Source organism: Lampetra planeri, chromosome 41 (genome assembly GCF_965212315.1).
Source record: "Lampetra planeri chromosome 41, kcLamPlan1.2.h2, whole genome shotgun sequence".
NCBI lineage: Eukaryota > Metazoa > Chordata > Hyperoartia > Petromyzontiformes > Petromyzontidae > Lampetra > Lampetra planeri.
This window is the reverse complement of record NC_136147.1, coordinates 5966681-5987780: the sequence shown is the minus strand read 5'-3', so window position 1 is coordinate 5987780 and position 21100 is coordinate 5966681. Positions and strand designations below refer to the sequence as shown.

General features: G+C 48.5%; 1 protein-coding gene across 1 annotated transcript in view; it reads left to right on the top strand.

The window, feature by feature from the left end:
* MANBA (mannosidase beta) overlaps positions 1-19387 on the top strand; it is a 29719-nt gene extending 10332 nt beyond the window's left edge. Inside the window, exons 3-17 of the mRNA XM_078613414.1 lie at positions 50-155; positions 1478-1660; positions 2181-2307; positions 2714-2889; positions 3232-3345; positions 4880-5031; positions 8216-8333; positions 9409-9495; positions 10203-10370; positions 11942-12160; positions 12557-12721; positions 12951-13095; positions 13890-14032; positions 15311-15571; positions 17788-19387. Coding sequence (XP_078469540.1) covers positions 50-155; positions 1478-1660; positions 2181-2307; positions 2714-2889; positions 3232-3345; positions 4880-5031; positions 8216-8333; positions 9409-9495; positions 10203-10370; positions 11942-12160; positions 12557-12721; positions 12951-13095; positions 13890-14032; positions 15311-15571; positions 17788-18027 — 2404 coding nt within the window. The 3' untranslated portion in view covers positions 18028-19387. The remainder of the gene's footprint in view (positions 1-49; positions 156-1477; positions 1661-2180; positions 2308-2713; positions 2890-3231; positions 3346-4879; positions 5032-8215; positions 8334-9408; positions 9496-10202; positions 10371-11941; positions 12161-12556; positions 12722-12950; positions 13096-13889; positions 14033-15310; positions 15572-17787) is intronic.
* Positions 19388-21100: the final 1713 nt, after the last annotated feature.

The following is a 21100-nucleotide window of genomic DNA, read 5'->3' as shown; positions in this document are numbered from 1 at the left end:
CTAACAGCACGTGCCCTCCACGGTGGGGGGGGATCTCTGTGTGTCGCAGGAACCGTCAGAAGGCGGTGCTTGTGTTTGAAGGGGTGGATACGGTGGCAACCGTCTCTCTCAACGGGGTGGTGCTGGGACGCACGGACAACATGTTCATCTCCTACGTGAGTGCTTGCTCCTGCTGGCTGTGGGGGAGTTTTGTACGTATGTATGTACGTTGAGCTTCGATCGCACCGTACGAAGCCAACCGTCCTAGTCGGGGGTGTGCGGGAAGGACAACAAATTAAACACAAAAAGCAGTTCTAAAGAAATTAGTTTCCAATTTAGATTTAAAAGTACGTAGCTCCAGCGACTTCCTGATATCGGAAGGAAGAGCGTTCCAGACGGCCACAGAAGCGCATCTTAACGTGCGCAATGCGGTGACCGTCTTTATTCGAGAGCCAGCCAAAAGCCGCTGCTGCTACGAGGATGAAATGTGTAACACGCTTACACGCGCGCCACTGCCGGGAGCACTGGTGAGGTGATGGTGTTCACGGAATGGCGTGGATGGGACCACCATCGTTTCCACCATGAGAGAGAAACCGCTGAAACGTTTCAGGTGTTTTTTTTTTATCCAGTGGTGCGTGAGCTTGTATACAGTGGTGAAGTATGGTCAAACAACCTGTTGTGAAGAGGCCTTAATCCAGCACTGGATTGACGCAGGGTTGTTAATTACTTTTAATTATTCCTGTTATTTTATAATGCTTGTTAACTTACTGAGTCTCATGACTCTCTTTTAGGAGGGTCCTGTCAAGTTGTCTCAGTTGGAGGCGATGATTGAGATATATGTATAATCCCTGTTGAGTAATGTGGGCTATTTAACATCCACAGTGAAGATAAGTCAATTTTATGTTTGCCACTCAAAGCGCCATCGCATTAATACTGAAACATAAAAATAGAACAAAGTATAAAACGAGAAAAATCTACATCTACGAACTATAGGAGACAGCGCATATTTTTTTACAAATAAGGCACGCGCAGTAATAACCAGGGTAGCTGCTGGATTCGAACCTTTAACCTCTGCGACAACAAGCGGCGAACGCGTTACCGCTAGGCCTGAATTAGCCTCAGCCCATGTAGCATTGCGGCTATTACATTAACCCCCCTCTGGTCTGCGCACCTGTTAGGCTCACAGTGATGACATCACCTTTACTCTATTCAAGACCGAAACAGGAAGACTTCTTCACAATTCTGGCAAATCGCCTGCTGAAGCTGGTTGTAATCACCAGCGAAACGTCGTACTCAAATTTTAAATGTTGTGGGTTTGCACACCAATATACTGGTGTGCTGAACTAGTAGCTAATTGGCTCGTTCTATTTACGTGACAAACCTTACTAATTGGCTGTATCTGGTGGCGGCGTGCTTAACGACACAACATTTATATTTACACGAAAGCCTGCTACTTGTTAAACTACAAAGGCGTCGTCCGTTACTCTGTGCGGCGCAGGAATTTGTGGTGAGCGGCCTGCTCAAGGACGGCGAGGGCGCGACGAACTTGCTGACGGTGGCGTTCGAGTCGGCGCCGCGCTACGCGTCGGGACGCGCGCACGAGCACCCCGCGTGGCCCGTGCCCCCCGCGTGCCCTCCGCCCGAGCAACACGGCGAGTGCCACGTCAACTACATTCGCAAGGTCAGCGCAGCACCTCCCTCGCTCGCTCGCTTCCCTTGTTCCACCTCCTCATATGCGCGTGCGTGTCTCTGCCTGCGCCACCTCCGCCAACACCGACACCGCCATCGCCTCCTCCTGCATCACCTCCACTGCCACCACCGTTGCCTCGATTATCACCACCACAACCGACATCAACTCCTTATTTTCCTCTACTACCACTGCCACCTCCTCCAACGCAGCGGTGGCAAGATGTTAACTACCTCGCCTGGTATACAGGAGGTTGTCGGGTTGATCCCAATCTTGAAGCCTGTATATTTGGAGTTTACATGTCTCTCTCTCCCCGTGGTCGTGTAGATTTTTCTCCTGATCCTCCATTTTTTTCCTCCACATTTAAAATCAACATCACGCCTTTAGAGTATTTGGCTGCTATTAATTCTCACGTGATAAACCACTTCGATGAGCTGTCATTTGTGGCCAGGTCGCTTCTGAAAAAGAGCTACATAGCTGAGTGGGCCTCTTGTATCGTTGGGGCTGTGAACAGGAGCAGTGCTCGTTTGGCTGGGACTGGGGCCCTGCTTTCGCCACGCAGGGCATCTGGAGGAGTGTGCGCTTGGAAGCCTACGACCTGGCACGCCTCCTCGACCTGGCCGTCATCCCTTCTCCGCTCGGTGAGATGAAGAAGCTGGCAAACTTCTCCCCGATGGTTGTCTCACCCGCAGCCCGCTCACCCCAAACGGCCATGGGAGTGCGTGATATACACGAACGGCAGCCGGCACTGTTTGACAGCTCTAAAGAGGATTGTTAAATGTTGTGGATTGCTCTCCGAGCACACGCTCGTTCACGTGACGATGACATTTATTTGTCTGGTGGACGAGGGCGTACGACACACGTCGGCAACTTACTCACGCGGCGATCTGACTAAAAATGAATTATGACCCATTATATCGGTCGCAAAAGCATACGTGTTAACACAAATTGCGTGCTAGCTTGATTGTTCAGTAGTGGATCGATCTGTTGCTGCCGATGATTGGTGACAATGATGATGATTGGTGATGACGATGATGATGACCACAGACGGACCGTGGGGACGGTGGTCCCTGGAGCTGGAGGCGCACGTGGATCTGCTGGGAAACCAGAAGGTGGAGGCAGCCATCAGCGTGTCCGTGCTGGAGCTCAAGACGTCCTTCTCCTACAACGTGTCGCTCTCGCCTGGCACCAGCCCCGTGCACGTCTCCTTCCCCCTCGCACAGGTGTGCCGCCGTGCACGCGTGAGCGGTGGCGCAGTGGTTAGCGCACTGCGCTATGAACCCGACGACCCGAGTTCTATTCCCGCTCACGGCCAATAACAGTTGCGAATATTTGAACCAATCCTTGGCCTTTCCTAGGTCGACCCAGCCTCGAATGAGTAGCTGGTGCGGTGTGTAAACGTCGCCACTGGAGAGGCAAGGGCGGCCGGGCGTGGTGCTGGCCACCCACCCCCTCGTGTGCCGTGCTGGCCCTCAAGTCACTAACAGTGCCTGCCCCAACATTCTGTTATGGTGACAGGGGGGGTGGATCTTTGTGTGTGTGTGTGTGTGTGCTTATACATGCAGAACGGAACAAACCTGAAGATGTGGTGGCCCCGAGGGGATGGAAACCAGAGTGGTTACCACACAACAGCCCAGATCTTACTCGACGGGGGCGTCATCCTGGCAGCAGACACCATGGTGAGATGTGCACACATCATTTGGCTGGTCAGCCACGATGCATACCAAGAATGTAATGGTTTGACCACAATCCCGATTCGATTAATCGGCACCAAATTTTAGATTCATTCTTCTTATAAATAATGTGCTTGCTGTTATGCGCCCAGTGGACAAAAAGTAAGTGACAGCTTGCTTCGGTTCTTATTTGCAGTTGTGCATGGGTGGAGCTATCGCTTATCATTTGATGCATCTGCCATCTAGCAGTAGCGTTCTGAAACACGTTCCTTCGGAGTGGGCAGGTAGGAACTTGGTTGGACAGCGCATTCGTGCACGACAGACAAATATGCATGACAGACAGACAAATAATCCCTGGTGGGCAGTGTGGAACCTGTTGTTCCTACCTGTTAAATGGTATATTGCTATTGCAGATATGTGCCAGTCAGGCCCCATTTATCACACAATGTTTTACAAATTGGCACAGACATAGATTTCAAGGGTAATTAAGGTTATCTTTACTTTTGAAACATCCTAATATGTTAGGCATGTAAGGGAGTTTCCCCCTTTGTAATTCAATAAATTATTTTTCGAGACCGCAATTCGATTCAAAATGATGTATCTACTTTGCAATGTTCCATCACAAAACCTCTTGTCCATCGCGGGGGTTGCTTTCTTGAAAATCGCCGCAATCGGCAAATCTGCCATCCGCAAACCCCTAGGTGCAAATGGGAGAACGAGCGTTTGGTTTACGGTTCGTAATATAACACCCATCCCTCCTTTTGTTTTATGTTACCCTACATCAACCCAAACATGAAACAGAGAGCATTTTGAATGCGAAATATTATTAATATTTTCTGGTGCTAAATATAACTTTTACGGTAAATGTATAGAGTGAAAACAAATTACGTAGGGAAAAAAAGCGTGCGGCTGAAGCTCACTGCCTCCTCACTGGAGGCTGGGAACACCACGTGACGTGGGACCCGCGATGGGCCACTTGTGAGACAAGATGGAGACAAGATGGTGGCGTGTGTTTTTCCGCAGCAGCATCATCACGAGCAGTACAGTTACGAAAGCATTCAGGAACCTCGCGGTCAACCACGTATGGTCACGCCACGGGGGGCACGATCGGCGAAATGTACCTTGGTACATCTTCTTGGTTCTTTCGGTAAAGTCACGTAGAAGGGAAATAATAAAATAATAAAAATAAACCATTAAAATAATTCTCACGACGTTTCGGCCACAACGCAAGCAGCCGTCCTCAGGTGAAGACCAGGTCTGTCGGGGAGACAGCGTCTGAAGGCTTTACCGAAAGAACCAAGAAGATGAATCCCTGCAGTCACGAAAGCTTTAAATCGAACTGTACCTTGGTACGTTTGGGGCTCTTCAAGACACCCCTCGACGAGATTCTCGCATGAATCTGCAACCAACGTCACGATCCGGGCGGACCGAATGACCCCCTCTCCTTTGTAACCTTGCGTATGTTCTCGTTATGTTCCACTTCTCCCTCCCTGCCCACCCGCCCCCCCCCCCCACTCTCTCTGCACGTGTCGTTTGTCAGGTTTACTTCCGCACAGTGGAGCTCGTGCAGGAACCCGTGGCGGACTCTCCGGGGCTCAGCTTCTACTTTCGCATCAACGGGAGGCCCGTGTTCCTCAAGGGCTCCAACTGGATCCCAGCAGACTCCTTCCACACCCGTGTCACCCCTGGCCGGTGGGCGAGCCCCCCCCCCCCCTCCACCAACCTCGACCACAGGCCGCTTACTCAGAGTCATGGAGGATGGCGATGCGCTTATAGACATTCTAGATTTGAAGCTTTCGTGACTGCAAGGATTCATATTCTTAGGTTTTTTCGGTAAAGTCACGTAGGTAAAAAATTAAAATAAAATAAAAATCACGACGTTTCGGAGGCAACACAAGCTTCCTTTACCGAAAAAAAAAAACCTAAGAATATGAATACGTTTAAAGACACCCCACTAATAAAAAGGGAAATTTCTAGAGAAAACAACATTTCATGTTTTCATTAACACTTCATGTCAAAGCCTCGATGTGACTCCCACCCATCTCTGTACACTTTCAAAACTGGTCATCTGAATTTTTTGGTGTTCAAATATTTAATTCTCATCAGGATCAGTCGATGCTTGTGTTGCCCGACGATCGATGCGCCTGTTGCTGGATTATCGATGCTCCTCTTGCTCGACGATTGACGCTTCTGTTGCTTGACGATCGACGCTCCTGTTGCTTGACGATCGATGCTCCTGTTGCTTGACGATTGATGCTCCTGTTGCTTGACGATCGACGCTCCTGTTGCTTGACGATTGATGCTCCTGTTGCTTGACGATTGATGCTTCTGTTGCTTGACGATCGACGCTCCTGTTGCTTGACGATCGACGCTCCTGTTGCTTGACGATCGACGCTCCTGTTGCTTGACGATCGACGCTCCTGTTGCTTGACGATTGATGCTCCTGTTGCTTGACGATCGACGCTCCTGTTGCTTGACGATCGACGCTCCTGTTGCTTGACGATTGACGCTCCTGTTGCTTGACGATCGACGCTCCTGTTGCTTGACGATCGACGCTCCTGTTGCTTGACGATCGACGCTCCTGTTGCTTGACGATTGATGCTCCTGTTGCTTGACGATCGACGCTCCTGTTGCTTGACGATCGACGCTCCTGTTGCTTGACGATCGACGCTCCTGTTGCTTGACGATCGATGCTTCTGTTGCTTGACGATTGATGCTCCTGTTGCTTGACGATTGATGCTCCTGTTGCTTGACGATCGACGCTTCTGTTGCTTGACGATCGACGCTCCTGTTGCTTGACGATCGATGCTCCTGTTGCTTGACGATTGATGCTCCTGTTGCTTGACGATCGACGCTTCTGTTGCTTGACGATCGACGCTTCTGTTGCTTGACGATCGACGCTCCTGTTGCTTGACGATCGATGCTCCTGTTGCTTGACGATTGATGCTCCTGTTGCTTGACGATCGACGCTCCTGTTGCTTGACGATCGACGCTTCTGTTGCTTGACGATCGACGCTCCTGTTGCTTGACGATTGATGCTCCTGTTGCTTGACGATCGACGCTCCTGTTGCTTGACGATCGACGCTCCTGTTGCTTGACGATTGATGCTCCTGTTGCTTGACGATCGACGCTTCTGTTGCTTGACGATCGATGCTCCTGTTGCTTGACGATTGATGCTCCTGTTGCTTGACGATCGACGCTTCTGTTGCTTGACGATCGACGCTCCTGTTGCTTGACGATCGATGCTCCTGTTGCTTGACGATTGATGCTCCTGTTGCTTGACGATCGATGCTTCTGTTGCTTGACGATCGACGCTCCTGTTGCTTGACGATCGATGCTCCTGTTGCTTGACGATTGATGCTCCTGTTGCTTGACGATTGACGCTTCTGTTGCTTGACGATCGACACTTCTGTTGCTTGACGATCGACGCTTCTGTTGCTTGACGATTGATGCTCCTGTTGCTTGACGATCGACGCTTCTGTTGCTTGACGATCGACGCTCCTGTTGCTTGACGATCGACGCTCCTGTTGCTTGACGATTGACGCTTCTGTTGCTTGACGATCGACGCTCCTGTTGCTTGACGATCGACGCTCCTGTTGCTTGACGATCGACGCTTCTGTTGCTTGACGATCGACGCTCCTGTTGCTTGACGATCGACGCTTCTGTTGCTTGACGATCGACGCTTCTGTTGCTTGACAATCGACGCTCCTGTTGCTTGACGATCGACGCTCCTGTTGCTTGACGATCGACGCTTCTGTTGCTTGACGATTGATGCTTCTGTTGCTTGACGATCGACGCTTCTGTTGCTTGACGATCGACGCTCCTGTTGCTTGACGATCGACGCTCCTGTTGCTTGACGATCGACGCTCCTGTTGCTTGACGATCGACGCTTCTGTTGCTTGACGATTGATGCTTCTGTTGCTTGACGATCGACTCTTCTGTTGCTTGACGATCGACGCTCCTGTTGCTTGACGATTGACGCTCCTGTTGCTTGACGATCGACGCTTCTGTTGCTTGACAATCGACGCTCCTGTTGCTTGACGATCGACGCTTCTGTTGCTTGACGATTGACGCTCCTGTTGCTTGACAATCGACGCTTCTGTTGCTTGACAATCGACGCTCCTGTTGCTTGACGATCGACGCTTCTGTTGCTTGACGATCGACGCTCCTGTTGCTTGACGATCGACGCTTCTGTTGCTTGACGATCGACGCTCCTGTTGCTTGACGATCGACGCTTCTGTTGCTTGACGATCGACGCTTCTGTTGCTTGACAATCGACGCTCCTGTTGCTTGACGATCGACGCTCCTGTTGCTTGACGATCGACGCTTCTGTTGCTTGACGATTGATGCTTCTGTTGCTTGACGATCGACGCTTCTGTTGCTTGACGATCGACGCTCCTGTTGCTTGACGATCGACGCTCCTGTTGCTTGACGATCGACGCTTCTGTTGCTTGACAATCGACGCTCCTGTTGCTTGACGATCGACGCTTCTGTTGCTTGACGATCGACGCTCCTGTTGCTTGACGATCGACGCTTCTGTTGCTTGACGATCGACGCTTCTGTTGCTTGACAATCGACGCTCCTGTTGCTTGACGATCGACGCTTCTGTTGCTTGACGATCGACGCTCCTGTTGCTTGACGATCGACGCTTCTGTTGCTTGACGATCGATGCTCCTGTTGCTTGACGATCGATGCTTTTGTTGCTTGACAATCGACGCTCCTGTTGCTTGACGATCGATGCTTCTGTTGCTTGACAATCGACGCTCCTGTTGCTTGACGATCGATGCTTCTGTTGCTCATTGATTAATGCTCATGTTGCTCGATGATCGACACTCCTGTTGCTCGACGGCCAAGCTGCGTGTGATGGCATGTGCAGGCTGCGCAATCTGCTGCAGTCGGCCGCGGACGCGAACATGAACGCCCTGCGCGTGTGGGGGGGCGGCGTCTACGAGACGGACGCGTTCTACGAGACGTGCGACGAGCTGGGCATCATGGTGAGCGCCGCATCATTTGCGTTTGTAGGAGGATGTATCGCGCAAATAAACAAACGAGAAGCAAACGAGGAAGCCCCCCCCCCCCCCTCACGTTGCTGATCAGAGGTGGGCGGCAGAGTGGCGTCTTGGTAATGCTCGTGCCTCGCAGCAAGAAGGTCCTGGCCCAGTAAGCGTGCAACGTTGGGCCAGCGTCGGCACGTGTGTTGCAACTATGGACCTACGATGGCTCGGCATGAGACGTTGGGGGTGCGATTCCTGACTCGGCTCCATGGGTCTTCTCCGGGATACACGGTTGCCTCCCATAGCTTAAAAAAAAACTACATTCGATGGGATTGCACACACCGCAACATCATCCCCTGCTGCGAAAACTTGGCAGGACCCTCCTTAAAAAGAGTCTTGAGACTCGGTGATGCTTTTTCAGGTAAATCAATGGAATGATAATTATTATAATCATAGATGGGGAACCTACAACTTTGGACCGTACCCAGCCCGTGAGTTAATGTTGTATTCCCTGTAACCACATGAGGACTGCCACTTCGAAACAACATCCGTCACTACATGCATCTTAGCGGCGCTCAAGGGGAATTTGTTTAACATGACAATGCTTTTTATAACTACAGCCATGCTCAATCGCTTCTTTCACTGCAAAGCTCATAAGTCACTGGGGCAGTTTTATGGCAACCACGGCTAGCAGCGCATTTACTATGAGGAGCTACAGAGGAGGTGCAGAGTGATAAAGTTATCACATTAATAGAACAAAAACATAAATCTAACGATAAACATTCGTAATTCGTGAAGCAATACATCGTAAATGTGTACGCTCCATCCAGATTGGACACCGCCATTTTTCAAAAGGTGGACAAATGACCTCGGGTGGTCACGTGACCTCTGTCTGTGATCTGATTGAGTTGGTTATTGCCATTCCAGTCGCTCACTGTGGGGAGCACCGATCAGATTTCTGCAGATTTGGTCAATCCGCTACAATAGAAAACGGTGCAGCAACTGTTGACATTTGCCAGCCACGATTGCCCTTTGTCGTAATCTTTACAGCCATGTCCCATCTCCACTCTGGCAGGTGTGGCAGGACTTCATGTTTGCCTGTGCTCTCTACCCAACGGACGCCGACTTCCTGAGCTCCGTCAACACCGAGGTGCTGCAGCAGGTGAGACTCGTGACACGAGATCCCACAGAGGTGCTGGAGCGAGGTTTCTCTTTAGCTGCCTCTGAAAGGTCTCCGATGTGTTTTCGGCACATTTATTGCAATGTCCTGCGTTCTGCTCCCATGTGCATCAGCGATCTGAACAGCACAATTGGGAAAATCTACGCAGTCGCATGTCTCTGTCAGGGTTTGAGCATTCTCTTCGCTTGTGCGTGGGTGTGTGTGTGGTTTTTCTCTCAGAGATGGAGAGACGCCCCAACTTATTCTGTGGCATTCCCATGAATTCCTGTTGTTTTTCCTGCACCTTGGCTGTGAATTTAACTTAGATTTTTTTTTTGCAGGTAAAGCCCACTGAGCTATTAGCTCTTTTTCAGAAGCGACCTGGCCACAAATGATAGCTCAACAAAGTGGGTTATCACGTAGAAGTTTACAGCAGCCAAATAATCTAAACTACTTTGAATCTAAATGTGGCGGGGAAAAACCGGAGCACTCGGAGAAATGTCCACATGACCACGGCGAGGACATACCATCTCCAAATGTATAACAGGCGTCCAGGGTCGGAATCGAACCCATGACCTCCCGCATACCAGGCGAGGGAGAAAACATCTTGCCACCGCGGCACCCCATCAAGTAACCGTGCCAAAATCGCAGCCCGAACTGACGACGACGACCGTGCCGTTCAAAAGTTTTCCAATGCCTTTCACGAGCAGACGCGCCGGCTGAAGCGCTTCCCGAGCGTGGTCGTGTGGAGCGCCAACAACGAGAACGAGGCGGCGCTCGCCACCAACTGGTTCCACATCCCGGCGGCCGACTACGCGCGCTTCCACAAGGAGTACGTGCAGCTCTACGTGGGCACGGTGCGCGCGGCCGTGATGCAGGCGAGTGGCTCGAACTTCTGCAGGCTCGCCGGTTTCCGCCCACACAGTGCAAAATGACTCTCGTTCTTATTTCCTTTTCTTAAGGTAATGGCCAAGCGTCTTCATGTAGCAGGAGGTTCAGGGCGTAATTTCAACGTCGGAAAAGTTTCCACGCCACATCCAGTATACTTCTCGTTGGGCACCACGGTGGCGAGATGTTAACTACCTCGCCTAGTATACAGAAAGTCGTGGGTTCGAACCCGACCCTGACGTCTGTTGTATATTTGGAGTTTGCATATCCTACCCGTGGTCGTGTGGATTTTTCTCCGGGTCCTCCGGTTTTCCCCTTCACATTTAGAGAGAGGCGTTTAGAGTATTTGGCTGCTATAAATTTCCACTTAATAAGCCACTTCGTTAAGCTATCGTTTGTGGCCAGGTCACTTCTGAATAAGTAATATTAAAACATATTTTTTTTAAACACGCTTTCATGAAATGTACCGTGCTAGTAATGGCAGAACTCCACGACTCCAGGAAGTGGCCCCGAAGCTTGCCATAACGTAAGGGGGACCGTGGGCGATTTACAGCCAACGTCAGTTCACCGTGGACAATTAGAGCCAAGCCGAAACATAACATATAAAAATAATGTTTTAAAATATATATTTTTAAATTTTTGTTATGATAGAATATAGTATTGTCATCAGTATGACATAAGTATACCAAGTTTGCAGTCGATACCACATTGGGAAGTGGGTAAAAATGTAGTTACAAGATTTGAGGATACAACAACGACAACAACAACAGACAGAGTGAGTTAAAAAAGCATGTAAAAAGAGCAATATAGCTCAATTAATCTTACCTGGTAAAATAAAATATTTTTTTATATGGCTGTTGCTGCTACGAATAGTCACGTGCCGCCTGCTTTCTACCAGTGACCCAGAAAATATTGAGTGAGAAACTCTAAGGAATTGCATAGAGACACGCTGACTCACAATGAACCCATAGACTCACTTAAGGACCCATAGACTCAATGCATATACCCATAGATTTAAATAGGGAGCCATAGAGTTAGATAGAGATCCATGGACTCAAATAGGTATTCCAAATATGGCAGTATCTCAAGACGCTGTACAGAAACAGTGGGCATATATATTATAGAGAGAACGAGACGGTCGATTTTAGGCAGAAGTAGCCACGGAAGATCTTGCAACTGAACAGGGCCGGGAAGTCAACAGCACAGGCAGCTGGGGGACAAGTTCCACACCATGGTGGCAGCAGTGGAGAGCCGAGTGACTTTCCCGCTGAGGACGAAAATCTCTGGGTGCCGGTGCGTTCATCCCCAGTGTAAACACGTAGTAGTAGTAGTAGTAGGCTTTCGCGACCAATATTATTCATAATAGGTTAGATCGCGTAACTATAAATGTGTCGTTTAACCCGCCACCACCCGACACAGCCAATTAGTAAGGTTTGTCACGTTACCAAAACATGCCAATGAGTTACTAGTTCAGCACAGTGGCGTGTTGGAGGAGTAAGCCCACAGCATTCACAGCGACGCGTTGATCCCCTCTCTCTGCCGTCGTCGTCATCGCACGCAGGAGGACGCCACGCGCCCGTTCCTCGCGTCGAGCCCCACCAACGGCGCCGAGTCGGAGAGCGAGGGCTGGGTGGCACGCGACCCGTACGACGCGCACTACGGCGACACGCACTACTACGAGTACGGCGCCGACTGCTGGGACTGGAGCCGCTACCCGCGCGCGCGCTTCGCCTCCGAGTACGGCTTCCAGTCCTGGCCGTCGTTCAGCACGCTGGCGCAGGTGTGTGCCGGTCGGGCTGTTCCAGGTGCCAGCCGTATGTGCGTATGTATTTTGAACTTCTTTCACACCGTACATGTTCATCGGAGGTGCGGGGCAGGACAACAAACAGCTGAGGTGGAGGTGGGTACTAGGGGCGCGCCGCCGCCATACTTTGGAAGTTGGGGTTGTTCCCAGCGGTTATTAGTCACGTGGCAGATGGGTGCATGTTCACACCCGCACCTCATGATTAGCACAGTTTCCCACGTACGGTGCAAACGAAGTTCAACATACATACACGTGCCCCCGTCGCCAGAGAAGTGTGCGCCACGTGTAGCTGACGCAATATCATGCCGCCCCCCACTTCGGGAATTCCAGTTTCACTTTAAGAATGCCGCCACTGCGCGATGTCGAACGCAGGTGTCGGAGAAGAGCGACTGGTCCTTCAACAGCTCCTTCATGCAGCACCGGCAGCACCACGGGCAAGGAAACGAGCAGATCCTGCAGCAGATCGCACGCCACTTCCCCCTACCGGCCACCGACGATCCGCTCCGTGTCTTCCAGCTCACCCTTTACCTGTCCCAGGTGCACAACGTTCGGACGGAACAAACGATACGGACGAGGCGGCGAGACGGTGCACATGCCCTTTTTTCGCCTGCTATCGCAGGTCGTCTCGTTCAGTCCACCTTCTCGCTGCGCTGCCTTGTGCAGTAGAGGCGGCGCACACGTCAACGCGGCGCCAAATCAGCATGCCAAATCGACCCGTAGCCGGATAAATTAGGGGCTGCCCGTGCCGACTCGTGTTTGCTTGCAGGTGATGCAGGCACAGTGCGTAAAGAGCGAGACGGAGTTTTACCGACGGAGCCGGAGCGAGGTGATCTCTGGTGAGGGTCACACAATGGGGGCGTTGTACTGGCAGCTCAACGACATCTGGCAGGGAGCTTCCTGGTCTTCCCTGGGTGAGTGCGGAAACTCCTCCTCGCCTGCGTTTAAAGCGGTTTGCAAAAGGCGTCGGTGTGCATGGAAAATTTCTACTCATTATAAGGGGATGATATTGCATTCAATATACACGTTATGTAATACGTAGGGTTAGTACCATGGTGTATCGGTAAACTCACCCATCTTACAAATACAGAGGTTGCCGGTTTGATCTCCCCCAGCATGGCATTTGAAACAATGCGGAAAAGTTGCTTAAATCCTTCTGCCTCTGTCCACCGAGCAGTACAAATGGGTACACAACAGTTAGCCAATCGGCAGGTCGCATGCGCTGGTGTAAAATATGGGGACTGCCACCTATTCCACGGTGCCTGGCCAGCATGAAAGCGTAGGCCGAATAGACCGGGAGCAAGTCAGGGCTTCACCATTCTGGCAAATTGTCCGATGATGCTGGATGTAATTACCAGCGAAACGTCGTACTCAAAAATTGTAAATGTTGTGGATTCACTCTTCAACACACCGGTGGGCTAAAGTAGTGAACTATTCGTCTTTTGTCAACCTGACACTTTTTTTGCTGATTGGCCGTGTCGGGTGGTGGAGGGCTACGACACATTTACAAATAACGCGATCTAACCCAAAAATGTTTCTTACGAATAGAGGAGTTCTCAAAAGCTTCCTCTCAAAGAGGCCCTTCTATAAGCAGTGGCATGAGCAAGTATTTTGTAGGGCTGCACCTTTATCGTATACAACGTACGTAGCGTCGGACGCTCGTGCGTGTCTGTGCGCTTACGCTGTTTGTGCTGGCTCTGTGCTCAAGAGTATGGCGGCAAGTGGAAGATGCTACACCACTTTGCTCGTGACTTCTTCTCGCCCGTGCTGCCCATCGGTTTCCTGGATGGCGGCGAGCTCGTCATATACGCCGTCAACGACCAACTCTTCGGCCTGCACCTCGCCGTGCGGGTGCGTGAGAGGGTGGCCGCCCTGCGTTACTCATTCTCAGGGCTTCATCTCTCGCTGGATGTTTTCTGGAAAAAAAAGCACCTGACTACTCTTATGTATACTATGAGACCTCCTTTACCAGTGGCAAAATATAGTAATAGGTTTTTACCCTTTGAACTGGTACAAAAACTGATACCTTTATACAAGGCATCATGTTTTCAATAACCACAACACAAGCATTCATTCTAATTCTAACTTAGCAATCTTTGAAATACGTAATCAACCAGGCTATGCGTTAATTGTGTGTTGACCGACTCTCTGTGTTGCATTATATTACATTTCGATATTTTACTAGGTTATTTAATTTTAGTGTGTCTTCCTCCTAATTTTCATGCTTGCGTACCGTACCACGTCGTCGTCCACTCATTGACATGCTAATTTTTTCTCTGCCGCCTCCCTCTCTCCGCCCCCGCCTCCTCTCTATATTTAAGGCCTCGTCACAGAGACGATCTCTCTCTTTGTGCCGATACGTGTTCTCTCTCTGTGTATCTTTGTGATATCTGTCTGCTTATATGTCTGTTTATAGTTTTCTGGTTAGATTTTTTGTTGCTATTTCTTTTACACAACACAAGCAGTCAAAAAGGAACAACTCTGATGATGATAATTATATGCACTGTCATTGAAGTTGATTGGTCCACACCCGAGACAGCTTTTCTTAGAGCCTAGTCTCCATTGGTGTTGGACCAGATGACGCCTTTTGGCATGGAGGTGCGAGGAGGACAACTCGTGGTTTTGCTGGGTGTGGAAATATTTTGCAGGTCCTTGACCTGATGCATGCATCAGGTTGAAATTGAGCCCTGTGTATTCTCCTGTAAAGATGGGGAAAGGGAATTTGTTTATGCTCATCATCATCATTAGGCGCAGCCTAGATTGGTCCACTACTGAATGACGGCCTCCTCTCCTTGTTATCATCCTTATGTTTGTAATTGTCGTCATCATCTGTGATCTGTCCACTGCTGCATGAAGAATATCCCATCATCATCATCTGTGATCTGTTCACTGCTCTTTGAAGGAATCCCGATCATCAATGCCAGCAGCAGCAGTCATGGTCTATTCACTGCTGGTTGAAGGAGCAATGAGATCACCTAATTCGCTGAAGCCCGATAGTGATATCTCACCGACAAGGGGAATCCTTCACCCAGCAGTGAATAGACGACAGCTGATGACGACAACAATTATTATGACGATGATGATCTCACACGCTCATCCTCTCGCCGTGCCCTCGGCGCTGCGAACCAGGTGGAGGCGTACGCGTGGAGCAGCCTGCGGCCCGTGTGCTCGCTCGTCGGCGCGTCCTCGTGGGTCGCGGCCGGCAGCGCGGTGAAAAAGCACCACGAGCCCATCAAGATGCTGCTCGCTCGCTGCACCGGCTGCACGAGGCAGCGCTGCGTCGTCACCTTTCAGCTGCAGGCGGAGAACGGCACGCAGGTCGGCCCCCGCAATCACGTCTTCCTGGCATCGCCAAAGGACGCGCAGGGGCTGCATGCGCGGCCAGTGAAGGTGAGAATATTTAACCCAATTCTGGTTGGCGCCTGATGAGGCTGGTTGTAATTACTGGGGCGAAACGTCACGGTACTCGAATTGCAAATGTTGTGGGTTTACTCTCCAACACACCGGTGTGCTGAAGTAGGAAATAATTGGCTACGGTGGCGGGTTTAACAACACATTTATATTTTCGCAATCTATCCCAAAAAAACCTCTTGTGGAAGGTAAGTATAATCTAGATTTGAAGTTTTCGTGACAGCGGGGATCCATACTCTTTGGTTCTTTCGGTAAAGTCACGTAGGTATAAAATAAAATGAATTAAATCACGACGTTTCGATTGCAACACAAGCAATCATCATCAGGTGGGAAAACCACAGCAAGAAAATTTTACCTATATAACCTCTTCCACTTCAGCAAAACAATTATGCTGTGGTTTTCCCACCTGATGATGATTGCTTGTGTTGCGATCGAAACGTCGTGATTTAATTCATTTTATTTTATACCTTCGTGACTTTACCGAAAGAACCAAAGAAGGTAAGTATCTCTGTGACCGTATTCTTTTTTCATTATTTTGATACGGGAAAAAATTGGTACCGTAGATACAACCCACTCAACCTGAGCTTTTAATGCTTTAATATTTGCATTGCCTTTCAGCTATTCACATTTTGGCGTTCTCTGATCCAACTTTGGTGGGGAGCAGAGGTGTGGACTCGAGTCATGTGACTTGGACTCGAGTCAGACTCGAGTCATGAATTTGATGACTTGCGACTCGACTTGGACTTGCATAACAATGACTTTGTCCCACCTATGAGATGTGGACTCGAGTCATGTGACTTGGACTCGAGTCAAACTCGAGTCATGAATTTGATGACTTGCGACTCGACTTGGACTTGCATAACAATGACTTTGTCCCACCTCTGGTGGGGAGACAAGGCCATGAAGGAGGCTGTCTCTGGTGTAGGTCAATCAATGTCAAGGACGATGCATGCATCATTATTAAAGCACGTTTGTTTGTATGTTGTACCACAAGCATGTGTGGTTAATGCTAATTTGATGCCTTGCAACATCTTCACACTTCCTATATTATTACCGAAAATGGTAAAGCCTATTATTTTTTCATCAGCGAAGGTAAGGCCCACCGAATTTCTGGGAGGCTCAACAGGGACACGGGGTGAGAACCCCATCCACGTTTAGTTATGGTTGTGTAAAGTAGTAGCGTGTGTTCTGTAGCAGTGTGCGATGTGGCAGTGTGTGGTGTGGTGTGGCAGTGTATTTCATGACAAGGTATAGGATGTGTTGGTGTGTTCACTGTCGGGCAGCGTTTGGTTGTATTTGTGAGTTATAGGATACACATGTATTGCGTTTGTGTGAAGTGGTATGGTGGGTAAGGGTACCGAATTTGCTGGGAGGCTCAACATGGACACATGGTGAGTGCTGGCAGCCCCTCTCTCCATCATCTCTTCCTACATTTAGATAGCCTTGTCCACTCAGTCACTCATCTCGGCTTCACAGTGAGTAGCCCCACTCTTTCTGAAATTAGCCCCACCAACTCGTCTGTTAACCACATCTATAACTCAAGTAGCCCTGCCCTTGACTGAACCATGAATCGAGCATGAGGTCAGGAAATTTAAAACTATACTCTTTGTTTTTTTCAGCAAAGTCACGTCGGTTAAAAGAAAACAAATACATTAAATCACAACTCGCACAATGTGCACACTTTCACAAATATTTCTGGAGACCAGGACAGAGTTGTTGTTTTTTTATGGGACAGTCACAGCCAAATCTGTACGTTTGGTAACTTTAATTGAGTGCGGATAGAGATTTGCGGTGAAGACAAATGCTGGACCAATCCGTTGTTGCAAAACTGCACAGTAGAAAAAGTGTGAGTTATTCAGTTTTTCACCTCTGGTGGTGTAAATGCAAGTGAAATTAACTTAAGAAAAGTAAGTATAGGCTTAGACAGGACACGTCGTTAGAATGGATGATGAATGGTGGTCGAAAATAACAACAGTGGCAGCCAAGTGAGAGAACGCATACAAAATCGTCCATCATGGAGGTGGAGTGACGAAATCAGCTTGCGTTCATGTGCTGGATGGATTGTTACAGATATGGCAATGACTTTGGGAGGCTTTCGTTCTTCATTGGATCGATCATGGCTGATTATAAAATGGGATGGCGTAACAAGACATGACACGGTGTTATACGATGGGCCTGTTGTGGTTTCGGCACAGGTGGCAGGCGTGAGTGGCGTGCCTGGTGCGCCGGTGGTGGTGGTCACCCTGGAGGCAGTGGCGGTGGCTCCCTTCGTGTGGCTCGACGTCGGAGCCATCGCCGGCCGATTCAGTGACAACGGGCTGCTGCTCACGGAGGGCAGACGCAACATCACCTTCTACCCGTGGCAGGGCACCACGGCCCGCCACGTTCAGGAGGCCCTGACCGTCACGTCACTCGCAGACGTCCTACAGACATAACCGCGGGGAGGACGCGTCAACGGTCGCTAGATTTCCTATAAGCAAGAGAAGTCACGAAATTGGCTTGAATTAAAATGAAAATTTTTTTTTCGGGGGGCTGAGAAATTCGAGACATTTTCCAACATGCTAAAAATATAAATCATTCAACTTAACAGCTAGCCAGTTGGATTTACTGTGATTCATGCACTGGTTTTACCATATTTTCCTGATTAGAGCTGTATATGATTGGATGGAATGCAACACTGGTCGCACACGTCTCCTTTAAAGGTATTCACTGCATCATGAATGCTTTTCCTCAACAAGAATTGTGTTTTTGTCCCGTGCGGAAGTGTACTTGGAACCGTTGTCTCAACGTGGACCTTTTGGAACGGGAAAGGGTTAAGCGTATGCACACAAGCGAGATAATGTGTGGTAACGTAAGACTGAGGGATGGTGACGACGTGGGGAGGCCTTAATCCAGCAGTGGAGAGACCATTGCTGATGATGTAAAGCAGTATTCATGGCAAGGTGGTATTTGCTTTCTGCCAAGATAGGCAATCGACATAAGATACGTTTATTAGGTACTTGCCGTATGAATGTGGAATTTCCTGCAATGTATCGGAACTGCTAATGGAGTCGGAGAATAATCTACCTATGAATTATTTATCTGCAATTTCGGATTGGTTTATACAGCACTTTGGTGTCTATTTTGGATTTTCATTCATTTTTACAAAAGTGCTGGTGCAGTAATACGCCGTTGGTGTCAACTCGAGAATAGTAATGCATCGATTCATAGATTAATAATGATTCATGAGCTCACGATATGTGCACTGAATCGCGTGTATATGAATTCATGTTTTCTCGAATTGTGTGTGTTGTATGTAATGGGTTAATGAAGCCTCGGCAGCTACGAACCATTCAACATGCAACGTTGGAGTCTGTATATATGTTGAACTTCCTTCGGGTCAATGTTGGGTCAACGTTGGGATGTGGCTGAAACCGTTGGCTCAATGTTAGCCCATCAGTCATTGTTTACTGGGTTGTGGCCTCTACATTTGCCAGTGTTAAAACAAGAATTTATTCGCGAATTGAATCTTGAAAAGTGGTTGAATGGTTACACCTCTCGCGGCACCTACCAAGACAATTATGAATTGTGATCTGTTTCATTCCACCTTCGGTATAGAATTTACCAACTATGCAGTTTAGTGATTATGCACTGGATTAAAATTACAGGAATATATTTTCTGTATCTGCAATTTACATGGATTGTATATGTTTTTACACATAAGCATTGCCAATGATGCAGATTTCACGTGTCAATGTTTTTGACTTTGCACTGTGTTTGCTGTATGGTACTTTTCAAAATAAATTCATGACTTCGTGTTTTTGTTCCACTGTTCATTAATTAAAGAAAGGATTCCCTTTGCCACAACATTTCTCATGTTTATTTCGCGACCTGACCATCAACTAATCAACCGGAATGCACCCGATCTCATCGTATCTCAGAAGCTAAGCAGAGTTTTGACCCTGGACAGTGCTTGTATGTGCGATCACCATGTACAAACAGGTGGTCACGTGGGTTGCAAAGCTGCGTGGTGGGTAATAGAGGGCAGTGTAGTAAAATCCGTTGTACTGCACTCCTATGCATCCGCGTCTATACTCCCACACCATCGGTCCGTAACTGACCGGCGTGGTGAAGTATGGCCAAATAAACCTACAAAACCCCGCACGGCGTTCAGAGGGCCAAAATCCAGCAGTGATTTGACAAAATATGTGTTCTTGGTTCTTTCGGTAAAGTCACGTAGAAGGGAAATAATAAAATAATAAAAATAAAACATAAAATAATTCTCACGACGTTTCAGGTCTGACCTGTTCTTCACCTGAGGACGGCTGTTTGCGTTGTGGCCGAAACGTCGTGAGAATTATTTTATTGTTTTATATTTATTATTTTATTATCCCCTTCTACGTGACTTTACCGAAAGAACCAAGAAGATGAATCCCTGCAGTCACGAAAGCTTTAAATCGATAAATATCTGTGCATGTACAAAAAAGGGGAAGTGGACATAACGTGGCTGAATATAATGATCAAGTTGGATTTTATCCAACAGTGGACTGATGACGACTTACGCTGCTGTTTGATATTGCTGCTGAGGATAATGCTGCTGTTGATGATTATGCTTCCGACGATGCTATTATACGACGCTGTTGCTGAAACTGATGATGATTCTGCTGATCATAAAACATTTTTATACGTGCCTATTGATGCAGCTCGCTTTATTCTTGCTGCTGCTGATGATGATGCTGCTGTTGTCTTTTTAAATCCTTTATATTAAGTTCACTTGCTTGCTTGTTTGCTTGCGCGCTTACGACCGTGCAAATCTTTCGGTCGTTGTTTAACTCACTTCCCGTGATCCAATCGAGCTGACATTTTGCACACAGACTCGTTGTGCGTGACAATTTATTTTCGTGAAATTTTTTTTCCAAAATTTTACACTTTTTAGGAATTTTTTTAATATATTTAATTACCAATTGCTTAATGGTGGCAGGCAATCATCTAACCCATAGGTCGCAGCCATCTCAAGCCAGAGGACGAGAGGACTCTAGCTGCCACGCATATAAAGGATTTATACTGAAAACTTTGTTTTTACGGGTTAATTTTTGTTGCTGGTGGTGATGATGTGCGACCACCATGTACAATGACCGCTGAAAAGTATGATCTTGTGTTTTGATTTAGTGTGCTGATCTTTAAAGGTGCATTGAAAATGTTTGATACTCCGACTGATGCTCCTGCTGCTGTTGTGGAGTGACTCATGCAGCCAGCTATGGCTGCAGGGTTTGGTGGTACATGTTGTTTATGTCGTTTATTGTGAAAATTCGGTCACAGTTCAAATGATCACAGTTACATTGCTTTATGACTTTATTTTGGTGATTTCGAAAAGTTTTTTGGTTTGGCCATGTTTTGTTTGTTGTAGTACGGAGTTAGAATGATGGCTTTAATCTAAGTTGTCTTGTGGTTGTTGTTGTTGTTGTTTGACTTGCATCCCACTGGGATTTTTGCACAGCGTTGGTGTACGGTGCTTTTTTTTGGAAGACT